Raw genomic sequence first — 22,822 nt, forward strand, 5'->3', positions numbered from 1 at the left:
GAAAAGGGTAACCGTCAAACATTTAATAACTAAGGATAAGCTTCCCAGCCTTTCTTACACTTTTATTTTGAGGTAGGGTGTTGCTTAGTTGCTCAGGTTGGGCTTGGCTTGTGTTCCTCCTGCCTCATCCTCCCAGAGTGCTGGCATCGTAAGTAGTGCCAACATGCTCAACTTAATTAAGGACAAGATTTAATGACAAGGTAAAAGGTAAGAGTTCCTCTCCTCTCTTAATGTCTAGATGTAATGAAGTGGCAAACCTAAAAATAAGCAAAAAAATTTTCATGATCATCGCATTTTATGAGAGCAAATACTGTTTTCTGAGGTAAATTCCTACATATGGTGACTCTTGGGCATAACTTTCCTCAACTGGGAGGTGCCACTTGTAAATAAAGTGCTCGTTGTTTGTTGTGTATAGTCATGACTTAGACTCAGAACTGTTAAAGGATGTTGGTTACATTAGGCTCTATCTTTGGCCACTGGCTACAGAAAGTAAGTGCCATGATTTACTGCTATTTGGCGATGCTGGAGTAAATCACGTTTATTTATTAGGAGGTTCTGTTTATGAGATTTAAGTTAAAACAACTACTTTAACACACGTGGATTGGCTTGGTGGGGAGTAATAAGGTTTAATTTATTAGCTGGGCAGGATGGCACACTTATCAATGATAATGGGTCATAGTTAAATGTCCATTGAACAATTCTAACTTTATAGATGTAGAAGTAAACCTAAGGATAAAATAAGTATTTCAGAAAAATAAATTAAACCTGAAGAAACTACTCTTAAAATAGGCAGATTTATGAGGATGCTACACACCACAATATAAAGCAAATCTCTGGAGACTACAATTTGTGAAATGCTGACACTAGGTTAGAAATAAAGAATAAAACACTTTATAGTTTCTTAAAAACTAGTATCACTGTTAAGTGTCCAGGTTCTGAGAATAAGTTAAAAATACCTTAAGCTTTCTATGATGGATGCCTTTATCATCTTTCTGCAGTACTAGTTTTCTCAATTCTTTGTTCTCCTTTTCTAAACGTTCCAGGATTCTCTGATACTTTAACTGCAACAAAGTAAAACACACAACCATTTAAAACAAAGGTGGGTTAATAAATAACACTGTCTTAATTAAAACCCTCTAAAATTCTTAAGCCACATCACCCAACTATCTAAAATGAATTATTACTTTAAAAGCTTCTATGAAGAATAATATTTTCTATAAAGTGAAATTCATTGCAATTTTGGATCATAATTTATCAACTTGAAAAATTCTTCACTCGTTACACTGAAGAAATTAAATTCTTTAAATATGAAATATTAGTAAGAAGTTAAAGTTCTAAGGTATACCTTAAGGACCAATGTTTCCTATTATATCAAAATTTTAAACCTTCATTACAGAGCCATTTAACAAAAATTCAAATCATTTCCATGCATATATTATTTTGTTTTACTCAAGATGATGTGCTGTGAAATGACAGAAGCTAGCATGCTGAGCAAGTATGACACACGCATTAATTCTCTTAGCTTTCACAGAAACCCTGTGAGGCAGGGGTTATACAGCTTAGGAACTTAGTGCTAGGGCCATCTTTAGCCTGCCCAGTTTGTGTGGTGGAGGAAGAGTTTTTAAAGTCTGTCTAAGTCAAAGGCTCAAATTTTCCAAGTTTTGTTAAATTTCCACTTCTGGAGAAATATATTAATATTTAAAATACTGATATAAAAAGTTTTTAAAGAAGAGTAATTCATTTAGATAGGTTATTTTGTCAAAGTGTAGGTTGTTCAACAACATACTTTTCTTCTCAAGTAAATGTGATCCTTTGCAATTGATCTTTTTGTTTTGTTTTGTTTTGTTTTCTGGTACCGGGAATAGAACTCACGATCTGGCGCTTGCCAGGCAGGCGCTGTGCCGCTGAGCTAAATCCCCAGCCCCCTGCAATTGACCTTTGCTCTTCCGATCTTCTGTTCTTTTACAAATACTGACCAGGTACAGAAAACTATTAAGAACCACTGTTCTCTACAGTCAGCAGAGTATTTACGTACAGCTTATATCACACATTCATAGTGGAAAATACTTCTCAGAAAAGTCTGTCTTCCAAAGTAAACAAAAGAAAATCATGGCCCTAGTGTCAGAGAATATCTAATTAAAGCCAAATTAAAGAAAATAACATATATTACATACGTATATTAATATATATTGTATATGTATGAACTATACATTATGAGACAAGTGGAATTATGGGCTAGACTGTACTCAAAAATGTTCTTACATAGTTTATTCATTGATATCTAGTAATAGTTTAAAAATTCTGAGAGATCTTTGCTCTCTAATATAGCATGTAGCTCTTAAGCACTTGAAATATGGCCGGTTTGAATGAAAACATGCTGTAAGCATAAAATACCTTATTAATATTCTTATGTGTAGTACATGTTTGAATACTGTGAGTAAAATAATTATTAAAATTAATTCCACTTGTTTCTTTTTACCCCTTTTACTGTGAAATTTCAGGCTTCACCTGTGAGCTTCGTATTTCCTTCTACTGGGTATCACTGGTGAATACATAGATTACTCCATGCTTTATTATATCATCAGTTCTCCATACAGTGTTGTCAAAACCCAGAGAGTAACAACTGAACAACCATAGCTGCACAAGCTAAAGGGCTGATATCAACGGAAAACAAGGGTGGTAGAATTTTCACTGGCTCATTTCTTTGCAAAGTGTGGCATCTAAGTGTGGCATCTAGTTGGGAGCCTACATTTTCATTTTTTGGTACAAGTGTCAACTTCCACTCACCCTGTTCCCCAAAACTCTAGAATAACGGTGGAGAACTCATGGTGTATGTGTTGTATTTTCTTTTAAGACCAAAGATGTTAATGTATGAGTTGTTTTGTCTAAACTAAACCCTCAGTATTCAGGTTTAATTGCAGCGCCAGCACTCTGTGATAAAGAAGTAGGGTCTGAGTTGCAGCTGGGGCACTCGTCTCCAAAGAGTTTGCCAGCACTGCAACAATACCTTCTGCACTTTGGGATACATCACAGTTATGTCAAGGGCTTTTAAAACACAAGTTTGCTGGGTTCCACTCCCAGAGATTCTGGCTGAATAGGTCTGGGATAGGGCCAAGAATTTGCACGTCTAATAAGTTCTCATATGCTGCCACTGCTCCATAGACTTCTGGACTATCAAGTCCAAATGAAATTTAAGTGTTCAAAATTGCCCTATCAATGGAAAAATGCAAGCAGATGTTTATACAAGAACAAACCTTTCTCCCTTTTTGCACAGCAGTTTACTGTCAAAATCAGAAGGACAAGATTCACTCAAAACAGTGTTTTACAAATAAATGAGTTAACTCCATACTTCTAGCTAGTTCTTTCTTTTGCCTCATTTCTCAGTTATGTTTTGTGTGCATTCATAATAGGATCTATCATTAACCATTACCAATTTTGCTTTATTGAAAAATAAATTTTTACAGCATCCAACTTATGCTAGACTCTACTAAGGTAAAGTCCCTGGTTTTTCTTACTCATCTGAATTACCTGAGTATGCAGAAGTTCTTCTTGAAGTTGGTCAATTTTCTCTTTGTCTGACACCTAAATGTTTAAAATAAATTTCAGTTGAGTAGAATTAGGTTTATATACAATGTACAGTAAATAAAAATTTTAAGCAAGTATTAAGAATAAAAACTACTGGCCTTATTTGCATGATTTAACAACAAATTTTAAATCATGTGATTAATAAAAATAGCTCAAAATCTTAAGAAGTAAAAACCTTAAAATGGACTAATTTTCCTTTTGCCACTTCCATCATTTGTTGTGAAAGATGTGTTAGAAAAATGAGAGATCAACACAGATGGGTACCATATTTGTAAGAGGTTGTGTGCCCACTAGAAATGTGTTCTGGGAAATCAGATCTATGTTACTATTATAGTCACTGAAAAAGCTCATTGGTTTCTTTGTACCTTGTACTTCAAGCAGGGAAGTTCAAGAACTTGCATTTTCAGTGCTATAAATGGAGCCAGATGCTTATTTTAATTCATTCATTAATTAATTTCTTCAATTTTTTTTAGGTTGGGTCTCACTATGCAGTGCAGGCTGGCCTTGAACTCACTATGTAACCTAGCTGAACTCATGGTGATCCTCCTGCTTCAGCCTCGAGTGCTGGGATTATAGGCGTGTGCCACCACTCCTGGCAGATGCTTGTTTTTAAATTCAATTCCAAGGCCAGATCTGCTAACCCATAATATATGAAATTCATCTGTAGCGATGAAACTAAAGCAACTAAAATTGATTTGAACACAGAAAACAAAATAAAAAATCTGCAGGTATTGTGTAAACTACTTCAAATTACTAATAGTTCTAAGACAGAATGTTTAAAAATCCAAAGAACTTTATTGTATGACAGGTCTTAAAGTAGTCACAATACAATTCTAAATACAACAAACACTTCTAATAAAAATGTCACTTGTGACAAATTCACATGACTATACTGACAATAAGGTACAAAAGTTGTCATCCTCAGCCTTTAAAAATAACTATTTTCTGCAAATCAAAAATTGTATTATATATTTATTTCACAGCAGAAAAAAAATCAAGTTAAATCCATGTTCTTTTTCATTTAAATCTTTGTACAGTTTTACTTCTTGACTATTTAAGCAATTAAGACATCATGGCAGCAAACAGAGATAAAAAAATTAAATGACAGGATTATTAATAAGTCTTGTCCATTCCCTAAAAAGTTACTTTCATCTTTTAATTCCTGTTTCTGAACACTTTTTCAAAAAGTTTCTCAAACTTTTCAATATTTGGTAATGTTTGCTAGAAATGATAAGTATATCATTTTGCTTTAAAAGTCTATGCTTGCAAATCTCTAAAAATGATTTGGTAATTAGACAAGGTATAATATAACAAAAACTTTAATTTTTTTCTGGTCTTATATAGCAAGCAGATTTGCTGACAGAAACTTATTTATTTTGGCTATGTGTGCTTGTACAGAATAGACAAGAATTATTAAGTTTCCTAAACTGTAAGGAGAACAAGTTGAGGAGAAGCCCACAAGCCAAAGAACAAAATCTAGCAGGCCAATGAAGAAGTAAGTAATTCCGCATTATGATCATAGGGCATGCCATCTTTCTGTAACAACGTGGTCATAAATAATTTGTTCTGGAAACTAAATTTCTAACTCATTTTGAAAGGTACTTTGATTCTACTCTGTTCCAACTGCAGCTACTACACCTGTGTAAAATATCTAAGAATTTCAGTTCCAACTATTTGAGCTTAGAATGTGAATATTTACGAATTTCACTCAACATATCTTAAATTACTAAAGACAATTCAACATTACTCAACATCTGGGGCAATAGTTAAGAGACTAACACAATTCTATATAGAAAAATTAAGATGTTTAAGCCAAGGGTTATAAAAGTTTAACTTAGTAGTTTGGTTAAATAAAAAGGTTATACATAAAATTTAAGAGATATAATGTTATTTAGAATATTATAATCTGTATATTAATGTTAGTATTTGGTGATCATGACTGCTGCAGTGTGTATAAATGTGGGTATGGGAGAGGCTGAAATCAATCATCTGCTCCTCTGGTACAACTCTGAAGAGTAAGTGATGCACAGTTTACCAATACACTTTCCATGTGCTTAGTTTAATGGAAGTTCCAAATTATGTTTATAATAAAGAACATGTGGTGGAGTCAAAAATTAATTCTTACAAACTGGTACAAGGTTTATGGAACAAACACGGAAGACTAATGAGAGGATACTTTTAATGCTGTCGTAAGAGAACAGCACAAGGTGTTTTCAGTCTCACTTACTCTAGGTCTTAACTAGCAACTTGGGTATGTTCATGTCCTGTTGTTTAACACACTTGGTTTCCATTATGAAATTAATTTGAAACTCACCCTGACAGAAATGGTATCAATGGTCTTGAAACCAGAGCTTTTCTACAATTCCAGGGCTGTGAAATTGATGGAGAAAGAGCGGAATCCTCCGCAGAAAGAAGCTAAAACTGAAAGAGAAAAACCTTTACTAGCTCCTCACAAAACCAGGCCTGATTTGAAAATTTTAAGTATTTCTTCCTTTTAAGCGATTGTGGCCATTCTAAAAGATTGAAATACATACATATGAGTCACTGTAAAAATTTCTGTAAATGTATACATATTATTGGAAGCAAAACTACCAATGGCAGTTTTAAGCTACCATCTCTGCTTAAGATCTTTTCTCAAAAGACATAAAGGTATTTATTAGTTGGTTTCTAACAAAATATTAGAAAATAAAGACCTACTCATCTTTTCAAGAAAGTAAAAGAAGATGAATAAAAGTAACAAAAAGTAGCTATAGTTTGTTTTGTGCCTCAAGCAAACTTCAAATGCCTAGAATGTTAAATTCTCATGAATAAATATTTTGATCATGATAGTAAAGAACATAAAAGTCAACTCTACTAACTGTAGGGGAGGAGGAGGGAAAACTGTCAGTAACTGGCCTTCAGGATAATAAAGGGGGTGATTTCATTAAAGAAGAACACATTATTTTTAGTTTCATACAAGGTAATTCTAAAGAGGGCAGGAACAAGCCTTTTGGTGCCCCACTCAAGTGCGCCTTCATATACAAAACAGACAGAAGTACAGTCCTGCCCAGCTCTATCTACAGACGGGGAAAGAGAGGGATATACGGACTTGCATGGATAACCCAATAAACACTAGAAATAGGAACGATACCTGTAAGCCCCAATAAAAACTAATAAATCAGTCCTAATAAATGAACATTAATCTTTGGCAGTGTGGAAAATATATTAGTATTCATTATTAATATCTTCTAAATTGTCACATTCAAAGGCACACTAGTAATTCAAAAATGTATCTTGGAATCTTAAAATGGCCGGGCAGATAGGATTCACTTCAATTTAATCAGTACAAAAAAATTTATGAATAACTTGGAAGTAGAGTTATGTTCATATTTTTAAGCTACACACCAGAACACTCCTTTCTGTAACTAAACTAAGGTACAGATAACTCAGCATACACAGCCAATTTTAGAATATTTAAATGGTACGCTCACAGCATACAGAACAGAGAATGTTAAGTACTATCTAAAATAAGTCCTTCCCTGGTTTAACATGTCTATTTTAATCACACAGAAAAATAACTTCTTTTCTGTTTCACCTATGCTGTTCATTCATGAAAGCTAAATAAAATACAGGTGTTGATTCCACAGCCATGGAATTGAGAAAAACCTGGAGTCACACTGAAAAAGAAATGGAATTCTGATGACTACTGTCAAGTATTAGCCCCCACCGTATGAGATGAGGTTAGCCAGCAGCATTATGGCACTAAGTCATTACCTTAAATATTGGTTGATTGAGATCTCAGAACCTACAGGAAGTTAATTACATGATTGAGTCTTTTTTCTGGGATAAGATTTGTATTTAATTGTAAACCTCTGTTGATCTAACAGATGTAACATAATTAGCTGATTTTTTAAGATCTCAGAGTATAACTGTAAAGTCATTATTTCATTTTGACCCAAGTCTCTTCAAAATAATAACCTAGGAATCTGTATTGTGGGACTGCCTAACAGGCAAAAGAATATTTTTAAGGACCTCTGACTGCACCAGTAAAAAATTTACTCAGTTACTCAGTAACTGGACCATGTAAATAATAATTCATAATTTTATTCTAAACATAAATCCATGGACCCTCACAGCTAATCCAACCTTCACAAACTAAATTCCTATAGTTGAGCTTGATATTTTGGGCCCTGTCTACACTATCCACTTGAGAAAAGTTACATCTTTATACGATGCAACCATTTTATATTTTTTAAAAAGTTTTTCATCGTTAAGAGTCCACGAATGGATTAAGGTGACATGATCTCGGCAGGAATGGCTGATTAGTGTGAGTACATCAGTAGCCCCCTTAAACCATCCATCACCTTGCGCTTCTGCTGGGCATAGCTTGAGCCATATTGGCCAGCGGCTCTGCGTGCTTCCTCTTCATGCTCTTGAATTTGCTGTTGTAAGAGAATGAGCTCACCAAGCAGACCCTGCCGTGAGTGTACAGTGAGAAGAGGAAAATTGGGGAGGAGAACAATGTTAAACCAAAGGGCACAATAAAGTCACAGATGTAAGGGGGAGGCATGGACAGCTTAAAACAAAAAATGGAAACTCTGCACCCACAGAGCCTTCACATGACTCAGCTCTGTAATGCATTTCCATTTGCCTTCAGCAAGATTAGTTACCTTCTAAACAAAACACAGCACAGTTTAAAAAGTGAAAAGGAAAAAAATGCAGTAAGAACTGCTGAGTAAAATGAGCCAAACACACAACATTAACACTGTAAGACCTAGACCACTGGAATGCTCAAAGCAGGTAGCACTGTAGTTTATTGACTTTCCCGGCAAAACCTTGTTCTGAATTGCTAATATGTGCTCTTGAAATATGTGAGGAAAAAAACTCAAATTGATTTTTTTGAAAACCAGTGTTGATCTTACAGGCCTAAATCTTCCAGTTCTGAACAATAACTCTCATGGTACTGATTAGAGGCTCATAATCATTAATGCTTATTAAGCTAGTATTTTTAGATAAATAAGTATTTTTCCTTGATATGATTTAAATTAAATATTAGTCTTTCAAAACCTACAAATCTGAGTTTTCTAGCACCAAATTAATCAAGGTTGTATACTAATTCAAATATTTATGTGCCTTTATAATTTGACTAAAATTAGGGTTCTTTTTGTAAATTTAAAAATGTTTTAGATTCTGTTTTGACTTTATATGACATTAAACAACTAATTTGATTGCTTTTCACTTTTTATGAGCTGTTTTGACGTTAAATAGAATGGCCTCTGCAAATACAAGCAAGGGTATATCAATTACTAGGCAAAAGCACTATGAATGAACATAAGATACAGACAAAATAGTTATGATGAGAATTTAAAATGAAACAAAAGTTTGGACCTATACACAAAATAATTAACTTTTCTACTTCTAATATTAATCCCACTTAATTACAAAATTTTTTTTTTTTTTTTTTTTTTTTTTTTTTTTGGTTTTTCTCCAGTATCGGGACCCGAACTCATGACCTTGCGTTTGCCAGGCAGGCGCTTTGCCGCTGAGCTAAATCCCCAGCCCCCAAAATATTAAACTGGTACAATTTTTATTATAATATATAACATATGGCTTGATACCAACATAATGTCATTTTCTGAACAGTATTTTTCTCTTTCTGGCCTAAGAGATAATCAACCCTCAGAAATGTGGAGGAAAGGACAACTAAAAATTAACAATGTCACAAGCCTAAAATTTTCTCCATTAGAAATCCTAAAAAGGCAAAGTTCCAATCGATAAGGTCACTGAATTACACGAGGTAATTGATTTGTAGGAACAATGGGCTCAGTTTTGACCAATTCATAAAAACAAAGAGTTAGTAAAGTTAATATAGTCTAAATTTCAAGTTTTAAGTGCCATACGAATTTTTTTAAGTTACTCCCCAAAATATTTTGTTTTGTATAATTAGTAAAATATGTTAAAATGCTGGTTAACACTACAGTAAAAATTTAATTAGTAGGAGTCACCAAAGGATTACTGAATTTACCTTATATAACCCAAGGACTTACATAAACATAAAGGTTTTCCAGTAAATAAACATAGAAATATTAGTATTACAGTAAAGCATTTAAAATTATGCAACATTAATATATAATTTGGGGAATATTTGATTGATTCTTAGCTTTTACATTTTATGGTATGATCCTTGTTAATACTAATGAATAAAACAGACTGATTTACTATCATCAAGGAATGAAATTAGTTGCTTTCTTTCCACATACCAAGAGAAATTTCAACATTAGTTTCCAGATTCAATAGCACAAAATATATGCATAAAAACTTTAATTATCTTTAAGATACATCTTTTTGAGGAGAAGGACATTCTTTAGTTAGAGAAAGCACTGAGGAGACACAATGATTTGTTTATTGTTTGTTAGGGTTTCTTAAGGTAAGGCTTCACCATACAGCCCGGATTGGCCTTGAGTTTACGATCCTCCTGGATCTGCCTCCTGAGTACTGGATTACATGTGGAGAAGGATATTCTTTAATTACTCTTTCAATGTATTGCCTCAGACATGATCAAGCCAAGTTTAGTTCTGGAGGGAGCCTAGCAAAAGCTTTGGTGGAAAGGGTAAGATTGCAAAACCTGTGTCCTTGAGGAAAGCCTCGGGGTCAACACTAAATGCTTTACTGAGACATGCCCAAAGGAATGATAACATGATGGCTTACTAAGTCAAATCTCATACTTATGATAATTGAGCTGTATTATCCTTGCTAAAACAATTGGTATCTGCCCACTTGTACTAGCTAAGCCCTTGGTTCTTGCTCAATAAAAGGAAACTGAGATTGGTAATTGAGGCTGCTATCTGAGAGGCTGTAAGCTCCCTGATCCCAAAATTCTGTCTCTCTTGTCTCTCTTATTTTCATCTGGAGCAGGGAAGCTCCGTAGCTCAGGGATTAGAGCACTGGTTTCATCCGTGGGTACTTCGTTCTCGGGACCTGTCACCCCTGGACAAAAACGGAACTTAGACATCTTTTAAATACATTAGTTTAATGGTCAATGACAAATCTATCAAAGAAAATTAATATCAACTATCTTTATCATTCCTGTAATTTTAAAATATCACTGCTTTTCATCCAACAGAAAGCAATCTGACCACTATATTTGCTCATTTATTTTGGTCATCAATCCAAGTGTTTAGACTTTTAAACAACTGCTTCAAAAGGAGCTTCCTATACTGGCTTTCATAGTAATGTGTCTGCTGTATTTACATACTTCTGGCACTCTCATTTATACTATGCCCAAGCACTTTTACTTACAGTTTAAATGCCCCTCTTTAAGTCATTACTCATATCTAAATGCAACTGTATGGTAAATACAGGATTCTAATATTTATTAGATTTCAAGAAAACACTCTTTCTAGCAGTGCCTCTCTTTCCTCCCAGTCTGTGCCTGAAGTTCTGCTATGTGAAGGTGAAATTGTTACTTCCTGAAAAAAGTAGGACGGAAACAATGAGACATAGAAAAAGCCATTTATACTATGCTATACATCTTTTTAAAAATTTTTTATCTTTATGTTATACAGCTTAAGGAGGTTACCTTTCCCCAAATTTAGGCATCAAATCTCACCCTAAACACAAAATGACAGGCTATTCAGCTTTAATTTAAGACCATGTGGAACAGGAAGGGGAGAAATGCGTGTACATACTGTGCCAGCAATACTCCTTGGATGTGAAACATACATTTTTGTCAATAAGTATTTTCCCAGGGATGGGACATTTTTCTCTCAAGAAACAGCATACATATAATTATTTAAAAATGCTTCACATAAAATATAGTAATTGTCATGTACAACAATAAATAATTATTATTAACAGTTATAGATTATATACACCCAAAACATCTGGCCATTGTCAATTTGACACTGTTGTGCTTTCCATCTTATATTTCATGTGCAATGTTCTCTATTTTTAAAAAAGATAACATCAGAAAAGACAATTAGTAATAACTCAAGTCTAAAATATCAAATAAAAATGCTGTGCTTATGGAAAAATTCAATGAGTTTAGTAGAAAAGATTTTAAATAATCTTGAATATCATGCTATGCTCTGAAAGCTTGGCGTCCAAATTCACATCAAAATCCAACCCCCAGTATGACAGTATGAGAGGCAGACCCCTAGGTGGTGACGAGCGCTCTGGGATCAGTATGCTTTTAAAAGAAGACTGAGAGCGGCCTCCACCGTTAGCTGTGTAAATGCACAAGGAGAATGTGCCATCTATACAAGAGACCTTATCAGACACCAAATCCACTGGCACCTGGCCCTTGGATTTCCGGTGTCCAGAAATGTGAGAAATAAATTTCTAGTCTCTATATACTATCCCAGTACATGGAATTTTTATAACAGCCCCCTGTACAGAGTGAGACAATTATAAGTCACTCATGTTAGTACAGCATGTACCACTGCGCACAGTACCCCGTTCACTTTTACACACAGCACTTAGGATAAGGCCTCGCACACTTGAGGTGTGATATAGCCACTGTGGAGAGCAGGACTTGGCACATGTTTCATATAAAATTTTTAGGATAAAATTCAAAAAATTTTTAAAAAGGTTTAAGTTAATTTGTTAAATTAAGCTTGTAAGCTGCACATCAACCCTACAACTCATTTTCCTGGCATTCATGATTCCCAGATGACTCCCTAGAAAAGCACAGGGAAAAAATTAATCAAATAATGCTAATTTGCTGCTAACTCCCACGATAACCCAAAGAGAAAGAAAGTAACTACTATTGTTGCTTTCCTCCTCCTCTGAACAGCTAACATTTATTTATTTAGTTAGGTCATCTATCAGGTCTTGTGCTAAAGGACTTCACGCAGTCTTCACAACAACTTTATCGGGCAGGCTTTGCCCTTTCACAGAAGTACAAGCCACAAACTCAAAGAAGGTAAATAATTTGCCAAGGTTACACAGTTTAGGAAGCAAGAAAGGCAGGTTCTGAATCTGCGTGACCCTGAAGTGTGTATCTGACATGACTCAGTAATATAGCCCACCTATATTCAAATTATCTTTGATCAATGAGGTTCTAAGTACATTTGAGAGAGGAAAATGGCAACGCTACAATAGAAGGTATATTTAAGTTAGAGCAGGAGTTGGTGAACTACAGTGAGCAGGCTGACTAGTTTATAGAGACACTATGGCTTGCAAGCCTAAGTAAGGCATTTACGGGCTGGTCTTATGAGGAAACGTTTGTCAACCTCTGCTTTAAAAGTTGTGTAGTAACTTTGGCTTGGCAAGAGCGTCATAAAAGTGAAGGTTTCTTGATACTATTTAAAAAAAATCCTTAAGCACTAAATCATTTTCTAAAGTTTGAAAAACTTTCTGCTTTTCTACTCTCTGGTAAAAAGAACTATTTTCCTATTTTTCTTCTCCCAGTAATACGTAACTCTCCTCAAGATATTTACGGTCAACTGAAAAATATTACTGGTAATCAGAGGGAACTGAGTCTTTTCACTTGGGATTATTTAACTTGCTCCAACCTAGAAATATCATTTTCTGTTTTACTATTTGAACAATTTCTACAATTAATTTTAAGGATGACCAAAACAGTCATTACCAATAATTATCAGAATTATACTTTCTATTACAATTTGTTCAATTCTTAGAGCAAATTTCCTTTGCTCTAAAGGAGCATTTTATACATATATATGTATAAATATATATTTTATACATACATATCTCCTTTGTTCTAAAGGAGCACTTATACACACATATATATGCACACATGAAAAGCATTTACTGTTTCTTGAATGACATAGAAGGGGGATGTATAGTTATTACAGAATAAAGTAAGGCTGTTTTGCCCTTCCACTTTTCTGCATGGAGATATTCCCTGCTTTTCTTCGTCTGAACCCTCAGCATCCCACCTAATAATACTCTAGTGCACACGTGGTTTGGATTCCAGCTAAGAATCTCACCAAGCATAGTCCTTAGTTGCTAGTTGTTCAGAAAACTCAAGAGTTCCTGCGGTGTGTGGTTATTTTATAGCGCACGTTGTGAGAATTTAATTTTGCAATAATTACTACAATTACTTGTTGCATGAGAAATCTCAGAAATGTAAATCCTACATAAGCAACATTGCTGCATTCCAAATCAAAACACAGTATCAAATACATAAAGCATTTTTACATCCTTGTTCTTCTCAATAGTTGCCAAATATGAGGGCCAAGAACAATTCACAGTAATCAGAGCAAAACAATCTTTAGGACTGCCTTTGTTAGCATCAACCAAATTTCTTTACTTTAAACGTGCCTTTTTTCTGCTGAGTTCAAATAATCAATTGATTTTGCTAAGAGTGCAACACTATCCTAGGTGCTCTGAAGACAAATTTAGTGACAGAAATGATTCATTAAACAGTAAGATTATAAACCAGAGTAAACAGTGTTGTAAACATGGAGGAGAAGATAATTAATAGAATTAGAATGGTTATGTCAGGCTTCATGAAGGTGACAACCGAGCTGTACTTTAGGGAACACCGGCAATTAGGCAGGAAGAAGAAAAAGGATGAGGGATACTTCAGTTGGGAGATATATCAGAAACCATAAAAATAAGAATGAGAGTAATATATTGGAAGAACATTAATGTATTAACACTTAATAATTACACTGAAAATACTACTACTAAGAGTTGGGCCTTAAAAATATTTTCTTTAAATTATAAATGTGCCTGTTACTTTCAGAATGGCCATATTCTTTACTTCTGTGAGATGCTTATGACCAAAAAGAAACACGATAGGACAAAAGCACAGGTAATAACATGTCTCACTTAGTAAATCAATTTTCACTACAACACAGCAGTCTTACAGAAACGAAAAAGAAGATACACTAAGTGCACCTAAGATTATCTAAGTATATGGACTGATACAGAGAAATCTGATGATTTACAAATCAGTGATTCTATTAATTCACCAAAACAGGCTCCGCACTTCAATTTCCAATTTGTGTTCAAGTAGTTTTAAAAGCTAAGTCTTAAGAGTATTAGTCAGTCCACACCAATGGCTATTTTTTATATATTCTTCTGGGGGCACAGCATTAAAACTTTGGAGTACAAAAAGCACTTATCAGAGTGTGTTTATTCAATTAGACATCAACAAAGGGGTCTAAGTTAGGTTTAAAAAGTGCTTCTACTATTTTTTCAGTGTTCTATTAATCAAAGATACATATCAGAACCTCGGCTCAACATAGCAGAAATAACTAGTTTCCACTAGTTTTTGTATGCCTAAACATACAAATTCAGGTAAAACCACAAAAACCTGATGTGCAGCATTATGTGGAAATATACACTTTCCATAGACTTTCTGTGGCCTTCAGCTGTAACTTTCCCAAACATCTAGGCTAGAAGCCCTTGCTAGGAACCACGGGTGATCACTGTTCATCCATTCTGGCTTCAGTCAAACCATCTGTTTCCTCAACTCCCATCACTTCCTGTGCTTGACTCCGAAAGATCCTAACTGTTCCTCTGCTTGCCAGGACTTCTCCAGCTGTGTTTTTGCACTCAAAAGACAAATCTTGATTTTAGTTCTAGTTGTAAAAAAGTTTCCCAGTTATTATTCCATTTCTAGCATTAGTTTAATGAGAAACTGTCTCAAACCTCACAACCTTTAAACTTAAGCATGACTGCTTCAAACCCTGAGCACTGTTTTAAATCTGGAGCTCTGACACAAGCCTGAACCAATCAAAAAGCTAAACTCTAGATGCCATCTTACCAGCTCTGATTGTTCCTCACCTGACATGTGAGTGATTTCAAAAAGGTCACTGCTGTACTAAAGCCTCTCCTTGCATGCTTACATTCAGCTGTCAATTTGTAGGGAAGTTTCTTAAAGTCAGGTTGGTCTCTCTGCATTTTACTTGAACAGGTCACTACTCTCAAGCATCACAGGCAATAGTCAAGCCCTAGAAACACAATCTTGTGTATCAACAACTTCAAAGCCATCCACCGGGGCGGGAGATGCTTTTCTGCACAGTAAAATTTTATACTAGCATTATTTATGATTTGCTTTAACCTTAATAAAAGTAGCTAAAACTCCAGTTTCAGTATTTACAACAAATCATTGGAAAAAAAAATTGCTGAATTTTTAATGGGCAAAATAATTATCATAATTAAGAAAAAGTCAAAAGGAAATGGTCTATAAGGGCATTTATCATTAAGCAACAAAAGAGTAAGTTATATAAAGCAATAAAATTACTTTCATGTCCACTGCATAAAATAACATCTGTAAATATCATCTTAAAAAATGCACTGTTGGGGCTGGGGATTTAGCTCAGCGGCAAAAGCGCCTGCCTGGCAAGCGCAAGGTCATGAGTTCGGTTCCCGGTACCGGAGAAAAACCAAAAAAAAAAAAAAAATGCACTGTCTTGTTTCAGCTACACGATAGAGCTCCCAGTCAGCTACTGATGGTTCATTTGTTACCTTGGTGGGTTTCAGGAGCACCAAGTCAAGGCCTGAACTTAGTTTCTCATTCACCAAAGCGATTCCACACCATACCAGAGAGAAAGCAAGAGAGAAAGCAGATATGCATACCTCCACTAACTGCTTTAGGTAAAAAAAAATACTGACACTCAAAGAATTACACTACCACACCAGTAACAAAGGCTCCTCCTCTCCCTTTAGATTAGTTCATCTCTCCACACTGTTTACCTGCCTTCACTCACCGCGGCCCTGGTTCAAGGTAAGCTGCACCCTAGGTTAGTTTCTATCCCATCTCACTCCTCACAACATGAATGAAGTCGAGTGTTCTTTTGGTTAAAACTATGTAAATGCAAACATGTCAAGAAAGATCAAGTTGAAAGGAAAATGCAACCCCCCCCTCCACATTTTGAAATGTTTTCTCCAAAAAATAAAGTTTAAAGTTGAAGAAAAATATTTTTGAAATAAAATTTGGGATAGCCTATAAAATACAATGGCAAAATAGAGTGAAAGAGGAAAAAACCTGTAAACAGAAATTATTTCTTCGTTCTACTCCCCAAATTATTTTCAATGGTGTACAAAAGCTCAGTATAAAACTACACATTCCATATTTAATATTAAAATGTTCACAATATTTTTCATAAATCTATTTATCTAGATTATTACTTTTCAAAAACTTTTCAAGTACTCATTTATTTTACCAATTCTAAAAGAATGAAGACTAAGAATACATCTGGTAAAAGTATGATTATATGTCAGAGGGAAGCATGTTGTCCCATCTTAACAATTCTATAACTTTAATATGTGGCTCTCCTACAACTTTAATGTAGATTCTGTTAAAACGGATGTGTTAATAGTAGACATATTATAAGTGGCTCCATACGTAACTCTCAATAGAAGAACTGATTCATTTCCTAGTAATTTACTTGCTACTCTTTCATATTTTCCACTAAGTGAAAGAGGGCTCTGCTGATAAATTCTGTATGCTTTGACTTCCCTTAGAGATTCACAAAGCAGCAATATATTAAGGTCTGGAAAGTATTGTGGAAAATACATCTACTTGTCTTGTCTACCTCATCTTTTCCCACACATATTTAGTAACAAATCCTTTCTTAGGGCCAACTTTCAACTACTGTTTCACAATACGTATCTGAAGGAGATAGGCTTCTCTATGTCTAGAACTGTCACATGACGTCTTATGCTAAGGTGAGTAAAAACATCTACTGAGATGACTTTGTATTTGCTCCTCACATATGATCATTTTCAAATCTTCCAAAAAGTAAAACTCTTAAAAATCTTTCAAGGCTACCCATAAGAAGCATTGTTTTATACTTACCTTTCTGTATGGCTTGTCACTTTCAGATCCATGGTCTGTTGCTCTAAATGCTGTATCTCCAGGTGAACCTGAAATGTAAACATATAGTCTTTCAAATTCTCCAATGATGTTGCTAGCCTAAGTCAAATTCCAAATTATATTGAATCAATTAAAAAGTAAATGGATTTTATAGCAACTCAGGGTCAAAGCATCAAATGTCTTTTATTTTTATTCTAGGGAACGTTATTGGTAAAATATGTGAAAAATTTTCAAAAATTGTAGTACATGTTTAACCTATTTAAAAAACATACAACTTGAATTTATGATTAAAAACAGACGGGCTGGGAATTTAGCTCAGTGGCACAGCGCTTGCCTGGCAAGCGTGAGGTCGTGAGTTTGATTCCCGGTACTGGGAAAAACAACAACAACAACAAAAAAAACCACACTCTTTGGGCTATTTTACATGACCATACTTACAGTTTAACCATGTATCACTGCCATTAGACCACATATACAATACAAAAACAAATTTAAATTGTCAAATATGACACGGCAGATGAGACAAACTAAAATTACTTTTCATTTCAATTATCAAAAACAATTACAACATTTTAAGAAAATATTTTGGATAAGCAAATTTTCTTTTAATAGCTTTAATCTTGCATATATATATTTAGGAATTTTAGTTTTATCACAAAATAATTATATTATTTTATCTAAAGGATAGTGAGTTTGCCTACTACAGTTTTGGGGTTTTATAATTCAGCATAAGCAGCAGTATAAATTTGGTGTGCAATTTTATTTGCAACTAGTTTATTAGAAGCATTGAAAAGGCATGTTAAGGTCAGCAAAAATGTCTGTTTACACACCTAACAAGAGAAGTAGGTCAGAAGCTTCTACGACTTCACTAACCAATTTGTGACCTGTGAAAAATCAGCAAAAGGGGAAATGAAAATATAAAATTTAAAAGGAATGAGCAAACAAAGATGACTGAGACCTCAGATTTATAATGCAGTAGGGTAGTAATTGGGCAAATATGCCAGGGCTAACTTTATAAATTCTAGTCAAGATGGTTCAACATATTAAATTTTGTTTTAAAATCACCATATTGGCTCTAACCAGCTATGAAAAGCAAATACATAGGAAGTCTCATCTACTTGTCAAGAAGAAGTAGTATTTTTCCTTTCCCTGATTAAAAACCAGTGCATATTTTCTTACAAACGTTCACTTTATTGAGTTAGACAAAAATTAAAACCACTGTGCAAGAAAGCTTTGTTTTCTTTTTTTGAAAAAACCCCCCCAAAACAAAAAACAACCCTTTTCATTTGTACTAAATGTTTTAATTTAAAAGATCGGAATAAACAAATACATCTATAGATTTTTTTCCTTTGTGGTTTTCAATATTTAAATTAGATTAAGCAGGTGTGTCCTCCTTACCTGTGGTGAAAAAGTCCTTCAGTAAGCTGAGGCTTTCGACAACCTTGTCCAAGTCAGGGGCTAATTTTGCCAGGTCTTCTGAATTAGGGAGTGCTTTTCTAATTTTCTCTGGAGAAGATCAAAGACATAAATAGTATCAAAATAAGAATATGTATCAGATAGTAGAATCTAGGGGCTATCAAAGTATTAACTTGCTCAATCCTCAAGGAAGCTCCACAGATTAGCTCCTATCATCACCCCATTTATTGATGAAGCCCTGGGACACGCAAGAAGGAAGTGCGGGAGCCAGGGCTCAAGTCCAGTCCAGCTTCAGCACCCAGGTGCTCAGCGCCTACACCGCAGTACTGGCAAAGGTACTAAATTGAAAAGTACTCTTCAACAATATTAGAAAAACAACTTGAAAGCATGCAAATGCTTTAAAACATATCTGGCAATATAGCACTGTTTTATCTTTAAGAAGTGCTGTAAATAAGTATTTGTAGAAATTCCACCTCCATGTATACCTATCATAAGAAATTAAGACAGTATTTTAAAAGGGAAATTATTAAAAATAATTTAATTAAGAATTTTTAAAAGATCATCATGAGTTACTTATCATCAGCTATCAAAAAATATTTCCTTCTTGTCTACTTACTGAGAAAGGGTGTCAATGTCTGACCAAGGGAGAAAATCACTCTGGATTCTAACAGACTTAAGAAACTTGGCTACAAAAATTATAAGTAACCACGGTAACCAATCATAAGAGACAGTAGACACACCCCAGGCTACACTGTATAATGCTGAAAATGACCTACAGAAAAGCTGCCTGGCAGTGGGGAAATGCTGACAAAACGTGTCAGGCAGCAAAAGATAAGATACCAAAGTCCCTATGACTACATATTTTTTAAAAAGGAAACTAAAATATTAACCACATACCAATAATAAGTACAATGGAAAGAAAATATCCCAGGACAGCAGCAACTGTACTACAGTGATGGACCATTAGATATTCTCTTCCCATAGAAAACTTTTCTTTGATAGTTCATGATTTTTATCACTGAAATAAAGTACTATAATTAGACGCAAAAGTTAAGAAACTATCTTCAAAATTTTCTTTCTTACATAAATGACTCAAAAAAGTATTTTAATACTGATGATACAAACCAAAGTCAATGTATTCATCAATTTCCCACACGATGTCAGGGACAATCCATTTATAGTCACTAAGGTCTGGTATCATGTCTTTCCACTGATCAAAAGTCTAAAATATAAGAAAAGATGTCAGTTACATACTCTACATACAATGTAAATGCAATCTAAATGTATAGAAAAATTGTTAATTAAAAAACTTTATGAAAAGCTATGTATTATGTAGAAAACTTTTAAGAAACAAATTTACGTGACCTCAGCTCTTCCATAAACAATTTAGAAAGTAAACAAATAAAATATGTAAATACTCCTTTACTAAATAGGAAAATGTAAGAATTCAAAATATACTGCCATTTCAAGTAGGTTTCATGCTGGCATTAATCAACACCATGGGACAGAAGACCAAGACACAGGACTCTGTCTCAGGGCCCTAAAGGTCTGATGAAGTGGTCTCTTGAGTACTGTACACCACCTAACTTTCCTGTCCCTGCTCTTAAGTGGCAAAGCTCAAAATCAAATCAAGGTGATAACTCTCCCCATTCAGGGCCCTCTCCTCTAGGCTGTCTTTATCATCTGTAATTACAGTGAAGATTCAGAAGGCAATTTCACATTGGCACCTTTAAGACAACCTAGGACTTGGTCAAAATACACAATAAAATGTTTATATATCTAATTATAATTAGATATGTAATTTTACTACATTTAAAATATGACATGGTATAAAAATTTAAAATAATCATGTTGGCATAACTGGAAAACCAGTAGGAAAGTTAAACTCACCTTTTTGGCTGTATAGCCACCACCCACAGCTGATCCCAGTATGAGATATCGAAGTTTTAAGAGCCTTGCAGCTAACCTTGCTGGCCAAAAATTCCTGTGGGGCTGGTAGCCGTATTTAACTGGAGAAAGTTTCAGTTTACGTAAAGGAAGGTTAGTTAGAGAAGAAAACTGCTGAAATGATGTCCGTAGGTGAGGTCTCTGAAACTTTAAAGTAGGATGTCGTGAATGATAAATACTCCGTGAAACCAGATGCAGCTTTTGGAGTGGTGAGCTTCCTTTCATTCCAGAGCTATGCTTCACCAAGGACTGGCAGACCTCACTACAAGAAAAACGAGTGTGGGAGAAAGATCAAACACTGTAACAATACAAAGGAAATGATGCACAAAGAGCAATACTCCATTCTAAAGGGAAAACACACATGCACGTGTGACCAGCCACGACTGTTTGTACTTAATAACTGCTATGTGTGTTAGTGCAACCTTAGCATGTGCTAGTTCACGCAAGCCTGCATGAGATACTGCATGTACCAGTATAACCCCCATTTGACAAAAGAAGAAAATGTGGCACAAAGACACGAATACAACTTGCCCACGTACACGAGGAATAACATGAGGAGTAAAAGAATTCAAAGCCAGGCTGGGACTCCAGACCCTGTACTCTAATTTACCATATGTGGGCTATAGCACTGGTCTAAGGGATTGAAACCAAAAAGAGCAAAGGTGGGTATTTATTTTACTAACTACTATTCACTGTAAGTAAAAGTTGAAAACAAATAAATATAAATTTGTGCTTTTAAGTCCAAAACTTCCAGGAGTTTAGAATAGCTATGTTTGCCACTTATCTACATCGGTCAATTCTAAAATATGCCAAGGATGAAAATTAGTCAATTCCACCTCAGTCAGCTGGCTCTCCAGGAAAACAAAAGTAGCAAAAAAAAAAAACCCCAAAGAAGAGCATCTAAGTACATATGTTAACTGTGTGTGCCCCCGTCTTCTCCTCCCTGCAGAACTATACACTTCATGTTCTTCGACGCACATTCCCAGCTGCTTACTGCAGGCCAAGCCCAATTCTAAGTCTTATAAAATACTAACTCATTTAATTATAAGGGGCTGAAAACTTTGAAGAAAAGTGATTATGGAACACAGGAAAAGTGGTATAGAGGAGGACAGTGGGCAAACGGGCATCTCTTGCACTCTCACTAAGTGTCAGACATTTTGCTAGACGTCTTCACAAATGCTACTGTTGCGTAACTCTTGGGAAATCTGTACCTTCTTTCACAGATTTATTTTTAAAAAACCGTCTTGCCTAAGGTAGAAATACTGGTAAATGGTGGAAGAGTGATTAAAATTCAGCCCAACAGTAAAGCCCAGATGCCTTCTACAAAAGATACTGGTAGGGAGGAGTGTGGGAAGCAGTAGACAGGCTGTGAGGCTATGGTGACATCCTGAAAACCTCATAAGGACACAGAGCCTTGTTCTGATTTGAGACTCCATGAACCTTCCAACTCAGGAGGGACACAGGATTCAGGAGGAGAAGTGACACACTGCACCACTCATTTGTCATTAAACATGTAAGTGCTATTTCCGGTCGTGTAAGCCTTTGTAGAAGCTGGTAGCCGTTTTGTACTTTTTGCTTTTCAAAGCCCTGCCTCACGATAAATCGTAATTTCCACTATCTTATAGAAAGCAAACCCCACTCTTTTTAAGGAAGAGACTGAATTCTTCTGACCTCAAATTCAGCATATATAAAAGGAAAACCCTCACCTTTAAGCTGTCTCCACTCCAACAAGAAAACACACATGAAAATTAGTAACATATCCTACCAAATCAGAGGAGGTAAGAGATAGGGAAGTGCTATAAGAAAAGAACTCAGAGGAAAGTGAATGTTCCTAGGTGGTCAGTGAAAACTTCCTAGGAAAAGTGAAACTTAAAAGTGGAAAGTGAAGAGCCAGAAAGGAGAAGAGAAATCCTAGCCAGGGAGAAGGGCACAGAGGTGAAATAACGAGAAGAGCCAGTGAGCTGGCACAGAGCATTCGCAGTAAGAGGTAACGTTGGAGAGGTGGTCTAGGTCTAGGACAAACTACTGAGCCCCTGAACATCAGGCAGAGTTTGAAGTTCATCTTATAGGCAACGTGGAACCATGGAAAGTTCCGAGCAG

The 22,822-nt window shown here is 35.1% G+C and overlaps 1 protein-coding gene across 4 annotated transcripts in view; it reads right to left on the reverse strand.

Annotated features, from left to right (window-relative positions):
- Opa1 (optic atrophy 1 (autosomal dominant)) overlaps window positions 1-22,822 on the reverse strand; it is a 79,593-nt gene that overhangs the window by 51,421 nt on the left and 5,350 nt on the right. The window contains exons 2-9 of one of the 4 annotated variants that reach the window (XM_005383200.2): window positions 20,666-20,984; window positions 19,901-19,997; window positions 18,758-18,865; window positions 18,190-18,243; window positions 17,342-17,409; window positions 7,929-8,039; window positions 3,529-3,582; window positions 957-1,061 (exon numbers count right to left, since the gene is read on the reverse strand). In XM_005383200.2, coding sequence (XP_005383257.1) covers window positions 957-1,061; window positions 3,529-3,582; window positions 7,929-8,039; window positions 17,342-17,409; window positions 18,190-18,243; window positions 18,758-18,865; window positions 19,901-19,997; window positions 20,666-20,984 — 916 coding nt within the window. The remainder of the gene's footprint in view (window positions 1-956; window positions 1,062-3,528; window positions 3,583-7,928; window positions 8,040-17,341; window positions 17,410-18,189; window positions 18,244-18,757; window positions 18,866-19,900; window positions 19,998-20,665; window positions 20,985-22,822) is intronic. The other 3 variants (XM_005383201.2, XM_005383203.2, XM_005383205.2) reach the window with 3 other exon arrangements.

This window comes from Chinchilla lanigera, unplaced genomic scaffold (assembly GCF_000276665.1).
Source record: "Chinchilla lanigera isolate Chin_1 unplaced genomic scaffold, ChiLan1.0 scaffold00019, whole genome shotgun sequence".
NCBI lineage: Eukaryota > Metazoa > Chordata > Mammalia > Rodentia > Chinchillidae > Chinchilla > Chinchilla lanigera.